Source organism: Boleophthalmus pectinirostris, unplaced genomic scaffold (assembly GCF_026225935.1).
Source record: "Boleophthalmus pectinirostris isolate CB_2022bp ecotype Guang Dong unplaced genomic scaffold, ASM2622593v1 HiC_scaffold_23, whole genome shotgun sequence".
NCBI classification, from domain to species: Eukaryota; Metazoa; Chordata; class Actinopteri; order Gobiiformes; family Gobiidae; genus Boleophthalmus; species Boleophthalmus pectinirostris.
In genome coordinates this window covers 31,390,149-31,404,081 of record NW_026571207.1, presented here as the reverse complement: position 1 = coordinate 31,404,081, position 13,933 = coordinate 31,390,149, and the positions used below count along the sequence as shown (strand labels likewise).

At 41.3% G+C, this 13,933-nt stretch overlaps 1 protein-coding gene across 1 annotated transcript; it reads left to right on the top strand.

Annotated features, from left to right (window-relative positions):
* Positions 1–9,339: 9,339 nt before the first annotated feature.
* Positions 9,340–13,532, top strand: LOC110173580 (complement C1q subcomponent subunit A-like). Its single transcript, XM_055159366.1, has 7 exons — positions 9,340–9,454; positions 9,879–10,046; positions 10,652–10,816; positions 11,468–11,541; positions 12,136–12,249; positions 12,645–12,728; positions 13,302–13,532. Exons 2-7 carry the CDS (start codon positions 9,890–9,892, stop codon positions 13,440–13,442), a joined length of 735 nt encoding a protein of 244 aa, XP_055015341.1. The 5' UTR covers positions 9,340–9,454; positions 9,879–9,889; the 3' UTR covers positions 13,443–13,532.
* Positions 13,533–13,933: the final 401 nt, after the last annotated feature.

Genomic DNA, 13,933 nt, shown 5'->3' with positions numbered 1-13,933 from the left:
GTGTTTGGTCTCTCTCACCCTCATCCAGCTCGGGTCCTCTACCAGAGGCCTGGGAACCTGAGAGTTCTGCGCAGTATCTTTGCTGTTCCCAGTACTGCACTTTTCTGGACTGAGATGTCTGATGTTTTCCCAGTATCTGTTGTAGCCACTCTTCCAGTTTGGGGGTTACAGCCCCAAGTGCCACAGGCACCACTGATGCCTTCACTTTCCAGGCTTTCTCAGCTCCTCCTTGAGCCCCTGGTATATCTCTAGCTTCTCGTGTTCCTTTTTCCTGATATTACCATCGCTTGGTATTGCGATGTCAACCACCACGGCTCTGCTCTGTTTCTTATCCACCACCACTATGTCTGGTTGGTTCGCCATCACCATTCTGTCAGTCTGTATCTGAAGTCCCACAGGATCTTGGCTCGGTCATTCTCCACAACCTTTGGAGGTGTTTCCCACCTTGATCCTGGGGTTTCCAGCCCGTACTCTGCACAGATGTTTCTGTACACTATGCCCGCCACTTGGTTATGTCGCTCCATGTATGCTTTCCCTGCCAGCATCTTACACCCTGCAGTTATGTGCTGGACTGTCTCAGGAGCCTCTTTGCACAGTCTACACCGTGGGTCTTGTCTGGTGTGGTAGATCTGGGCCTCTATTGCTCGAGTGCCCAGGGCCTGCTCCTGAGCAGCCAGGATCAGTGCCTCTGTGCTGTCCTTCAGACCAGCCCTCTCAAGCCATTGGTAGGATTTCTTGATATCAGCCACTTCAGTTATGTTCCGGTGGTACGCCCCATGTAGGGGTTTGTCCTGCCATGATGGTCCCTCCAGCACCTCTTCCTCTGGACCCCACTGTCTGAGACATTCTCTGAGCACCTCATCTGCCGGGGCCTTGTCCTTGATGTACTCAAGGAGCTTGGATGTTTCATCCTGGACAGTGGTTCCCACACTCACTAGTCCTTGGCCTCCTTCCTTCCATCTTGCGTACAGTCTCAGGGTGCTGGATTTGGGATGGAACCCTCCATGCATGTTCAGAAACTTTCGTGTCTTAACATCTGTGGTCTGTATCTCCTCCTTTGGCCAGCTTATGATTCCTGCAGGGTATCTGATCACTGGCAGGGCGTAGCTGTTGATTGCCTGTGCCTTGTTCTTACCATTGAGCTGGCTTTTTAGGACTTGTCTCACTCTTTGCAGGTATTTGGCCGTAGCCGCTTTCCTTGTTGCCTCTTCGAGGTTGCCATTTACTTGTGGGATACCAAGGTACTTGTAACTGTCCTCAACGTCTGCTATTGTTCCCTCTGGGAGTGACACCCCCTCTGTGTGGACTACCTTCCCTCTCTTTGTCACCATCCTACTACATTTCTCAAGCCCGAATGACATTCCGATGTCTGTCGGTATCCGTAGCCAGTGCGGTCGATGATTTGGGGCTGAGGGGGTTCAGACTTATGCAGAACAGAATAGAACAGCAGTGGGGACAGTGAGTCTCTTTGGTATATGCCACATTTGATGAACACTTGTGCAAGTGGCTTCCCATTGGCTTCAAGGAGGTTTTTTTATATATACTCAGTGTTGGGGAGTAACAGATTACATGTACCAGAGTGACGTAATCAGAGTACAAATTATGAGTAACTGTATTCAATTACAGTTACTGTTTCAGTGAGTGGTAATTGGATTACAGTTACAGATTACATTGTTGTAATAAATGGATTACATGGCGGTCTTTTCCTGTTTTTTACATTTTGGGCTATATCCCCTTTTCTTTTTTTTTTCAGTAATTCTACTCATTGCTGGACACTAAACCAGGTCTAAACCAGGTCTAAAACCAGGTCTAAACCAGGTCTAAACCAGGTCTAAAACCAGGTCTAAACCAGGACTAAACCAGGACTAAACCAGGACTAAACCAGGTCTAAAACCAGGTCTAAACCAGGACTAAACCAGGACTAAACCAGGTCTAAAACCAGGTCTAAACCAGGACTAAACCAGGACTAAACCAGGTCTAAACCAGGACTAAACCAGGTCTAAACCAGGTCTAAACCAGGTCTAAAACCAGGCCTAAACCAGGACTAAACCAGGTCTAAAACCAGGCCTAAACCAGGTCTAAAACCAGGTCTAAACCAGGTCTAAACCAGGACTAAACAGGATTAAACCAGGACTAAACCAGGTCTAAACCAGGTCTAAAAACCAGGTCTAAACCAGGTCTAAACCAGGACTAAACCAGGACTAAACCAGGTCTAAAACCAGGTCTAAACCAGGTCTAAACCAGGACTAAACCAGGTCTAAACCAGGTCTAAACCAGGTCTAAACCAGGTCTAAAACCAGGACTAAACCAGGTCTAAACCAGGTCTAAAACCAGGTCTAAACCAGGTCTAAACCAGGACTAAACAGGTCTAAACCAGGTCTAAACCAGGTCTAAACCAGGACTAAACCAGGTCTAAACCAGGTCTAAAACCAGGTCTAAACCAGGACTAAAACCAGGACTAAACCAGGTCTAAACCAGGACTAAACCAGGTCTAAACCAGGTCTAAAACCAGGTCTAAACCAGGACTAAACCAGGACTAAACCAGGACTAAAAAACTAAAACAGGACTAAACCAGGACTAAACCAGGACTAAACCAGGACTAAACAGGACTAAACAGGTCTAAACCAGGTCTAAACCAGGACTAAACCAGGTCTAAACCAGGACTAAAACCAGGAAACCAGGTAAAACTAAACCAGGACTAAAAAACCAGGTCTAAACCAGGACTAAACCAGGACTAAACCAGGTCTAAACAGGTCTAAACAGGTCTAAACCAGGTCTAAAACCAGGTCTAAACCAGGACTAAACCAGGACTAAACCAGGTCTAAACCAGGTCTAAAACCAGGACTAAACCAGGACTAAACCAGGACTAAACCAGGTCTAAAACCAGGTCTAAACCAGGACTAAAACCAGGGACTAAACCAGGACTAAACCAGGTCTAAAAAAGGTCTAAACCAGGTCTAAAACCAGGACTAAACCAGGACTAAACCAGGTCTAAACCAGGTCTAAAACCAGGTCTAAACCAGGTCTAAACCAGGACTAAACCAGGACTAAACCAGGTCTAAAAACCAGGTCTAAACCAGGTCTAAACCAGGACTAAACCAGGACTAAACCAGGTCTAAACCAGGTCTAAACCAGGACTAAACCAGGTCTAAACCAGGTCTAAAACCAGGTCTAAACCAGGACTAAACCAGGACTAAAACCAGGTCTAAACCAGGACTAAACCAGGTCTAAACCAGGTCTAAAACCAGGACTAAAACCAGGACTAAAACCAGGACTAAACCAGGACTAAAACAGGACTAAACCAGGATTTAACAGGACTAAACCAGGACTAAACCAGGACTAAACCAGGTCTAAAACCAGGTCTAAACCAGGACTAAAACCAGGTCTAAACTAGGACTAAACCAGGACTAAACCCGAACTAAACCAGGACTAAAACCAGGTCTAAACCAGGTCTAAACCAGGACTAAAACAGGACTAAACCAGGACTAAACCAGGACTAAACCAGGTCTAAACAAAGGTCTAAACAGGTCTAAAACAGGTCTAAAAAACCAGGTCTAAAACCAGGTCTAAACCAGGTCTAAACAGGTCTAAAAATAGGTCTAAATCCAGGTCTAAAACCAGGACTAAACCAGGATTAAACCAGGACTAAACCAGGTCTAAACCAGGTCTAAACCAGGACTAAACCAGGACTAAACCAGGACTAAACCAGGACTAAAACAGGACTAAACCAGGACTAAACCAGGACTAAAACAGGATTTAACAGGACTAAATCATGCTGCGCAGACCGTGTCTATTCCTCTTCTATTAATAATATTTTTAATACGGTTAAGTAAAGTCTGGACTTTTTATTGTCCTTATGTTACGATATCTTAGTCTTTGCTTCTCTACAGCAAATCAAGTAATCCATTACATACATAATACATTTTAAAACACATGCTAAAGAAACAAGAAGAAGACTGCAGAAATAAAATATGTTCACTGACTTTCATTGGAGCCGACAGTACTGAAATATCCAGCAGAAAACCCTCCAGTGAATGCCCCATGGAACCTCTGGTATCTGCACTTCTCTTCCCTCACGGTCTGTTCATGAATGGGCACCGGTTTCTTCAGAGGCTTTTCTGTAACAACAAAACATGCAGTAGTAACTTTAGGATAGGATAAAGAGATACATGCATAATATATTGTATAGTTTTGATGCCAAAAATGTATAAAGATTTAGACTGCTGAAAATATAGAGTCAGTGTTAAAGGCCGGGATTTTACTATGATTAAATGCTCCTCAAAATTGGTACTACAAATATTGGTACAGCGAAAATTTCAATACTCTTTTTTTTTTTTTTTTTTTATGAGAAAGATTAATGACAGTTTTGCAGAAAGTTAAAGCTTCTTCTATTTCATCATGGACTGTAGGAGCTATTTGCTTATTTAGTTTATTCCAAAATTAGTTTACTATTTTTGTTTGTCAATTAGTTTACTAATTCAGTTTTGTTCATTTGTATAATACATTTTTGCTATTACTTTTCCTTATTTGTCTAATTTGTTATTATTTACCTTTTACCTTTTACAACAGGACCAGAGTGCACCTGGGTGGGCCTATGGTTTTTACCAGCCAGCAGAAGAAGCACCAAGTAGCCTAAACATGTATGCTTGTTGTTTGCCTGTTAAAACCTGGAATAAATCTTGCTAAATGCATCTCTGGATCTGGACATTGAGTTTGTTTTACTTTACTGCGTAAACCACAATCCCATGGTGCCCGAAGCTGATTATTTAAGTTATGTTTATTTATTTATTTGATTTTAATTATAGTTGTATTCTAGGAGTGTATGGATCTTGAGCTCTAAAAACTGTTCCACTTTATTTAAAATGATTAGTTTCTAGTGATGCGATGTGTTTGTGAATGAGCTCATTTGAACGGTTCCTTCACCCTTTAATGATGCAAAACTAAAATCTGAAACGGTTTCCTTTCGTGTTTTTCTGAAGCCAGTGCAGTTTGGCCACTAGAGGGCGGTACTGTTCTGGGGTTCTGTGCAATGACCAAACCATCCATTTAGTTCAAAGACATAAATAAGAGATCAGTTATCGTGTGTTCTTATGTTCTTATTCTAAACTTCTCAGTAGACGATAACAGAAACTAAAATTTAAAAAGAAAATCCAAATAAAGTAAATGTAAGATATGAGGCCAGTGTTTCTCAAACTCTGGTCCGCTGCATTTCTATTGTTTGGTCAGTCGAGAGGCATGTAGTTTGTCCTCCATAGATCAAAGTATTTAAGTCATTTCTAGTGCAGGTTTAAACTAGAAGATCCCAGTGCAGTCTTGAAGTGCCCCGTTTGCATTTCACAGACAAAAAGACAAACTTAACACCAACTAAAGCTTTGTCATCCACTTTATTTTGAGTTCTGTTACAGGAAAATGCCAAAGCTACAGTGGCTGTGTTTACATGCACAAAAAATCTGATTATTAGTAGATTTCTGGGGTTGATACTTTGCAGCTGATGCTTACAACTTTCCCGGGTGGTGTGGTGCTAACTGTAGACACTGCTCTGTCTGACGCTTTCATAGACTTTTAAACTGCACAAAATCTCACCAGAAAGAACTGACTTAGCTGGAACTACAACAGAAGAGCTGGTTTGTGGTGTTAAAGTCTCTCTCAAATAACATGACAGTTTTTCAGTCAGTCACTCTCACCTTTTTATTGAAAATCTAACTCCTAAACAGGACCGTGAACTCTCGGACTGATCACAGGCTCCTGAAAATGTGCTCTTTTGTGTTTTTTTCTTGAGTTTTCAGACAATCTTAAAACTTGTCTGACTGTGTTTGCTAATGTGTGCATTGCGTCACCATGGTAACTGGTGAACGTTACGTCAATACAGATACATGTTGAGCTGCCCCAGTGTGATGTCATTGCAAAGTATCAATAAAAAACAAACTGCAAAATGTGATGTGAGTATGAAGGACCAGAAAGAATAACAACTGGACAACTCCAGAAATCTGCTACTAAAGTGTTTGTATGTAACCACAGTAGTTAAAAAAAAAGCCTAAAGTAATCTGGAGTAAATCTTGAAAATAATTTAAAGACGCACTCTGTAACCTTTTTCTGGCTAGGGGTGTTTAGTCAAAATGAACTACCAGCAGCTTAAATCAACAGTGACGCTACCCCATCAAAATAAGCGATCTTATGTTTTTTCCTTTACAGTTGTATAGATCTAATAAAGCCAAATCCTGACCTCTCCAGTTTTACGACATATTTCTTTGGATTAGAGACAGCGGGTTGATCCTGTTTGATTATACTTTATTAGCCAGGCTGGCGCCACCTAGTGCCTCCGCTCAATTTCATTTCTCTCCAGCGACTAGGTCAGGGATCAGAATACACTAGACGGTTTGCAAGAACCCCGGAAGTTGTAGATCGCGCACCGGCCAATCAGTGAAGAGCTGTGAAGCCATGACGTCAAACTCGTCACGCCTGTCTGGGTCCCTTTTTGTGGTACAGCACAACAGTAAACAAAGCGGTCGAGATGGATGTAGACGAAGACAGACATTCTGCGTTGGCAACGATTCTCGAGATCGAGGATTTAAAGCCGGAACAAAGAGAATGTTTGGTGAATTTTATCAAGGGGAAAGACGTTACTGCCCTTCTTCCTACAGGATTTGGGAAAAGCTTAATATAGCAGTTATCCCCGTTAGCAGCGCATTACATACGTCACGACCAAATAGCAGCGATTGGTTAAATCAAAAAAGTACGTTGCAGGGTTTCTGTGACATTTGCATAAACCCCCTGTGGACGGCTTAACAAATACATGACAAATACGAAACACTGGAGGAAAAGCAGGTAGTGTGTTGCCCAAGGACACAACAGCAGAGTCAAGAGTGTGTGGGGGGTTGAAACAGGCAGATTTTTCTACATTATATTACTCTATTTTCTCATTTATAATGTTTTCGCTTCCACCTTGTGATGTCATGTGGTAACAGAGGAAGCGCTCTACTATGTTTTTTAAACCTTGTCAAGATTCAGCCTTTATACAAAAATAGGAAAAGGAGACAGGGATCATCCATGTATAATCCATGTCCATGCTCATTCGACCAGGACTGAGACTGGGACCAGACCAGAACTAAGATCAGGACTGAGACTGGGACCAGACCGGGACCAGACCACAACTAAGACCAGGACTGAGATGGGAACTGAGACCTGGATCAGACCAGAACTAAGACCAGGACTGAGATCGGGACCAAGACCAGGATGGGACTGAGACGCACGCGGACTGAGAAAAGGACCAGACAGAAACCAGACCAGGACTACGACCAAATAGCAGCAATTGGTTAAATCAAAAAAGTACCTGCCTACTGTCGAGGGAACAAAACCTAACGCTGCGAGGTCAGACGGTTTCCACAAAGTGAGACCGGCTGATGAACCTTAGTTATGTCACATTTCAACTCATTTATATGAAAATGTGTAGGTTGTTCATTTCATTTTTCATATTCTGCTCAAATAGGGCTCCAACTAAAGGCAGCAGATATCGACAGGAAACTTTAGCCATCGAATAATGCTCTCACTGTAGAATCACCATTCTTTATATAAGGAGGTCATTTCGACAGGCCTATATCTTCTATCAAATAAGGCTCCCACTACATAAGAGAAAGACATGACTGGAAACATTGACATTTTTATATTAAATAGTGTTAAATATATAATATCATAGGCTACAGTGTGAATGTCCTATTATAATACAATGATATTTTATTTATACAGCGCCTTTCTAAACAAAGTTACAACATCATCTACTAGATATTCTGTCGCAAATCTAACACACACACGTCGTTGCTTTCATGTTTAACTGGTCCAAATAGACAATAAAACCAATATACTTTTAAAAGTTGTCTTGTCACCAGTGTTGGGGAGTAACAGATTACATGTACCGGAGTTACGTAATCAGAGTACAAATTATGAGTAACTGTATTCAGTTACAGTTACTGTTTCAGTGAGTGGTAATTGGATTACAGTTACTTTGTTGAAATAAATGGATTACACGGCGGTGTTTTCCTGTTTTCACATTTCGGGCTATATCCCTTTTTTTTCCTTTTTTTTTAATTCCGGTAATTCTACTCATTGCCGGACACTAAACCAGGTCCAAACCAGGTCTAAACCAGGACTAAAACCAGGTCTAAACCAGGTCTAAACCAGGTCTTAAACCAGGTCTAAACCAGGTCTAAACCAAGACTAAACCAAGACTAAAGCAGAACTAAAGCAGGTCTAAACCAGGGCTAAACCAGGACTAAACCAGGACTAAACCAGGTCTAAACCAGGTCTAAACCAGGACTAAAACCAGGTCTAAACCAGGTCTAAACCAGGTCTAAACCAAGACTAAAGCAGAACTAAACCAGGTCTAAACCAGGTCTAAACCAGGTCTAAACCAAGACTAAAGCAGAACTAAACCAGGTCCAAACCAGGTCTAAACCAGGACTAAAACCAGGTCTAAACCAGGTCTAAACCAAGACTAAAGCAGAACTAAAGCAGGTCTAAACCAGGGCTAAACCAGGACTAAACCAGGACTAAACCAGGACTAAAACCAGGTCTAAACCAGGTCTAAACCAAGACTAAAGCAGAACTAAACCAGGTCTAAACCAGGACTAAACCAGGACTAAAACCAGGTCTAAACCAGGTCTAAACCAGGACTAAACCAGGACTAAACCAGGACTAAAACCAGGTCTAAACCAGGTCTAAACCAGGACTAAACCAGGACTAAAACCAGATCTAAACCTGGACTAAACCAGGACTAAACCAGGTCTAAACCAGGTCTAAAACAGGATTTAACAGGACTAAATCATTCTGCGTGGACGGGTCTCCTCGTCTTCTATCAATAATATTTTTAGTACGGTTAAGTAAAGTCTTATGTTACAATATCCTCGTTTTTGCTTCTCTACAGCAAATCAAGTAATCCAAAGTATTCAGATTACGTTACTCACTTTAAGTAATTTAATGGATTATGTTACAAACTACATTTTGGGGTATGTAATCTGTAATCTGTAGGGGGATACATTTTAAAAGTCACCTTCCCAACACTGCTTGTCACTCCACTTAAAGCTTTACCTGGAATGTTTCATGGCATCAAACTTCAACAATCTTCATCGCGAAAACCATGTAATACTACTTTCACACCAAGTTATAAGTCAGATCTGTGGAGAGGTGTCCCTATTTACATGAAGATATTTTCATCGTTGAACAAATGCAGGGAATTTCAGAATAGGTTCGGTGCCATTTTACGAAATTTAAAGCAAATATAAAATAAATGGCGGACCCCCCTCCAGAAAAGTTACACCGTGCCCCTTTAAAATGAAAGTTATATTTTGAATGCTACATTGATTGGTGCAGATCTCATCAGTTTCAGTTCCTCAGTGAGAGTTTGGGAGTTTGAGCCTCTGGAGGAATAGTTTTGGTCAGTCTCTGCTCTGAAGAAAAGACGGTGAGTTAAACACTAAAGAATCGTCATTTAGATCCATTTTTGTTGTTCGGTTTTAACTGTGGGGTGGTTAAAACAGGCTTTGATTGCAAAATGAGAAAATTATATCCATTGATATCCAAAAATGAGTCTTAAAGTTTTCATTTTAAGCTCTTTTGTTGTTTTAGTGCTGTAGTTTGTGCTAATATTAACCTAATTTTAGATTGGTTAACTAAAGCTATGGCATGAACCTGCTGATACATTTTGATCATCTTTTAAAAATATTTTTATTAATTTAAAGAATTAATTTAAAGTTAAGCAGGCCTGTCGACAAAAGTCTGGGGGCTTGAGGCAAGAGGCACATAAAACTCTATTTACTCCTCTGAAGTTAAACCTATAAAAAATGTCAATAAATAAAATAAAACCTTGCATGTTACTTTCTGTGCAGTGAGTTTGAAAATGGGAGGCTCCTATTGGCTGTTGCTGCTGGTGGGCGGGATTTCACTGCTGTCAATCATCCGCTGTGACGTCTGTCCCCACGATGGCCGTCCGGGAGTGAAAGGGACTCCGGGACGAGATGGATTTCCAGGACCCAAAGGAGAGAAGGGAGAGCCAGGTGGGACTGTGGACTAGTCTGAATTTAAACATATTTCCTTAATGACACTTTACAGCTCATGTCATCAACATTCCCTGGTGGTGTAATGCTAACTGTAGGCACTGCTCTGTCTGAACTGACTTCGCTGTAACTACAACAGCGGGGATGATTTGTGCTCTTAAACAATTCTCTTGCACATAAATTTACAGTCACAAGCTACTTAGCATTAGCCAACAGTTTTTCAGTTAGCCTCTCTCACTTTTTAAAAATCCAGTCTGTATTTTTTATTTATTTATTTATTTATTTTTTGAGATTTCAGAATATCTTATCTTTTTTGACAGGGTTTGCTAATGTACATACAGGTACATGTAGAACAGCCTCAGTGTGATGTCACTGTATCTTGTGGCTTACAGCCCCAGCAGGGCATCATTTATTTCTCTAAGAAATAGACCACATTAAAAGCATGTTTTAAAATGTATTTTGTCTTCTTTTGTTTTCTCTTCTTTGGATTGGAGGAGGGCCTCTTCCATGCAAACGTATAAACTGTATCTCTAACTTTAATAGATCCATGGCACTAACCAGTGTATTTCCCTGTGGATCACTTGTGTCTCTGTCTCCCCCTGCAGTGCTGGAGCAGAAGACAGGCTCTTTTGTGACGCTGAAGGGAGACGCAGGGCCGCGCGGTGCCCAGGGCCCGATGGGTCCAAAAGGCTACAGTGGGCGGCTGGGCCCCCGAGGAGAGCCTGGACCACCAGGGTCCCCAGGCCTAGACGGAGGGCAGATCGGCCAGGGTGAGAGTTACAAGAGGGAACAGTGTAAATGTGGGGTTTTCTGTGTTGAAGGAACAGTATGTATGATTGTAAATTCCATAAACATGAATTATCTGCATCGTCAGATGTGAGATAGACATATTTATCTTAAATAGCAATAGCTTTGACTCATAACTATTGTGATCTATTCTTCATTACAAAAACATTGGATTTAAAGGCCAAGTGGAACCCGAGTAGTTTAGGTCAGAATGTGATGTTTTGGTTTAAGACAGTTATTGAAACAGGAGGCAGAATGAGCCTCACATGAGTCTCTCATTTGAGTTGCCAGTCTCAGTGCTGAAATCCAGTTAGTTTCAATCTAAAATGCCTCTCTCTGATCTGAAAGGTCACCTAAACTCTAACCTAAACCTAAACCCCAGCACCTGCAGACAGTCATGAGTCAGTGCTAGTGCAGCCTCTGCAGCACATGGAGGGAATTCTGGAGGTTCTGAGGTTTCACTGAGATGTGTCCTCTATGTGGTATAGGTTAAGGCACTGGCAGCATGTGATTGTAGTACCTTTTTAAAGCTGTAAGAGCTCAGACTACATACAGTTCCTTTAAGAATTTATAGAAAAATAAATAAATATTGTTAAATATTCTACAAAGTGATAGTTGTCCTGTGTTGTTTTCAGCTGAGGTGGCACCACAGAGGAATGTCGCTTTCTCTGCGATCCAGACAAATGTTAGGTATCCCACACCTGGACAGGTAACACATTTACACTCATCTATGAAACTCCTGTGTTGTGAATAAATACAGCAGCTGTGGTCACCAAAGTTGAAAAGTAATACTAAAGTACTAGAATACAATTACTGAGGTTGAACAGAAATGGGGAAATCCATGTATGCTGTTTTTGTGACACTTCATTGTACTCAGTATGAAGTGCAGTGCAGATGTGAGTCAAATGTTGGAGCATAGACTGTATAAAGAGGTCGACTACGGGAGTGTGTTCAGCTACAGTCAAATGAAGCTCATAATTTGGAGCCGAGTTCCATATTAGAAATAGGAATTCATGGACAAAATAGCAAAATAAAAACACCAGGATCATGTAGAGCGGGTTAATACCAACAATTTAAGACCAAAGGGAAGAGGCTCACAGCAGCTTTTACAGAGAGAGGAGCCACAATTTTTCAGTTGATGGAGCCTGAAGCGTGCCCTGGTACACTTCCTCTTTGTTGCCAGAGACTGATGCACCTTTGAGCAAATGAAAATGCTCTCAATGCATTTATTTGTGGTCATTTATTGTCATTATGATAAAGCTTTGTCTGGGCCTAAAACCGTCAATTTTCCTGTTGATTTTAGACTGTGCTGTTTGAGCGATTTTTGGTGTCGGCCAGAGAGTTTGACCTGCAGACCGGAGAGTTCACCTGCAAAGTACCTGGAGCCTATTACTTCACCTTCAACAGCGTCGCCAAGGTGACAGTGGGGGGAAGTAACTAAGTACAAAAATAAATGTACTGCAAATAAAATCAATATTCTAGGTATCTGTATTTTATTTTATTTTTACTTATTTCATTATTTTTGAGAGCATGTATCTTTACTTTCTTGTTCTCCAAATATGAACAGATAATCTGATTTCTAAATTACTGCAGCCTTTGCCTTTTTGATAATTGCACCAACTCAAATTGTGATTTCGATTCGATAAAGATTTATTATGCAACTCTGAACTAATTTACACAATAGTTATAATTTGGCAAAAAAAAAAAAAAAAAAAAAAGACCTAAATAATAGATGCTGTTATATTAAATAATGTTAAAACCGGTGATCCTCACTCTCGTGCACCTTGAGTCCAGCTGTTTGGTGTTTTACAGGTGTCCATGTGTCTGGGCATCAACAGCGACGCTCTGACTCAACGACTCGGGTTCTGTGACTTCGGCAATCGCAATGTTGACCAGGTCCGGACTGGTTTTAATCCTAGTTTAGTCCTAGTTTAGATCTGATTTGGTCCCGGTTAGTACGGGTTTAGCCAGGTTTAGTCCCGGGTTTAGTCCCGGTTTAGTCTTTGTTTAGCCCTGGTTTAGTCCCGGTTTAGTCCCTAGTTTAGTCCCAGTTTAGCCCAGTTTAGTCATGATTTAGTCCCTGTTTAGCCCTGGTTTAGTGTTGGTTTAGCCCTGTTTTAGCCCAGGTTTAGTACCGGTTTAGTCCCAGTTTAGTCGTGGTTTAGTCCCAGTTTAGCCCTGGTGTAGTTCTGGTTTAGTCCTGGTTTAGTTTTGGTTTAGCCCTGGTTTAGCCCTGGTTTAGTCTCAGTTTAGTCCTGGTTTAGCCCTGGTTTAGTCTCAGTTTAGTCCTGGTTTAGCCCTGGTTTAGTCTCAGTTTAGTTCTGGTTTAGTCCTGTTTTAGTCCTGTTTTAGCCCTAGTTTAGTTCTGGTTTAGTCCTGGTTTAGCCCTGGATTAGTCTTGGTTTAGCCCTGGTTTAGTCCAGGTTTTAATCCCGGTTTAGTCTAGTCTAACCCCGTCTCTTTTTGCAGATCCTCTCTGGGGGCGTGGTGCTGCAGTTGCAGGCGGGGCAGAAAGTTTGGCTTGAATCTTTTCGTGAAATTCAGCAACCCTCAGACTTCGCCGACAGAAGAGAAAAACAAATTATCTTCAACGGCTTCATGCTTTTCTAATTCGGAATTCTGATGTTTCCATGCAAAGTTTTGTTTTTATTCTCTTTTCAGGACTGTTTTCAATAAATACTAGAAAAGAAAGTGTGAAAAGTGCTGGAGCTATGGCTTTGTGTTTCGCCACACTTTATCTTGTGGTTTTAAAAAGTTCTCGTTTCCCTAAAAATGTACTGAGTGTTGTGTTACAAATGATCAAGAGTTTAAAGATGAAACTTTTCTGGTGAGGTTTCCATGGAGATTATGCCTGGTATGTTTCACAGTGCGGCTTTAAATGTACCAGTCTTGCTTGTATTTCATTATGGGTGTTAGTATTGCTCAAAAATACCTTGAAAAACACACAGATACAGAAATAAAACCAGGTCTGCCCTGTAACTGAGCCTGGTAGTGCTTGTCGTCATGGAGATAGTTAAGCTAAATGCATATTGTGGAACATTGTAGCAGCAAAGTAATAAAATCAGGTTTAGTCCCGGATTTAGACCCGGTTTAGCTCTGGT

Coding starts and splice junctions, on each gene's coding strand:
- LOC110173580 (XM_055159366.1), top strand. CDS start 9,890: ATGGGAGGCTCCTATTGGCTGTTGCTGCTGGTGGGCGGGATTTCACTG. Junction 12,250..12,644: donor CCTTCAACAGCGTCGCCAAG/GTGACAGTGGGG, acceptor GGTGTTTTACAG/GTGTCCATGTGTCTGGGCAT. Junction 12,729..13,301: donor GCAATCGCAATGTTGACCAG/GTCCGGACTGGT, acceptor CTCTTTTTGCAG/ATCCTCTCTGGGGGCGTGGT.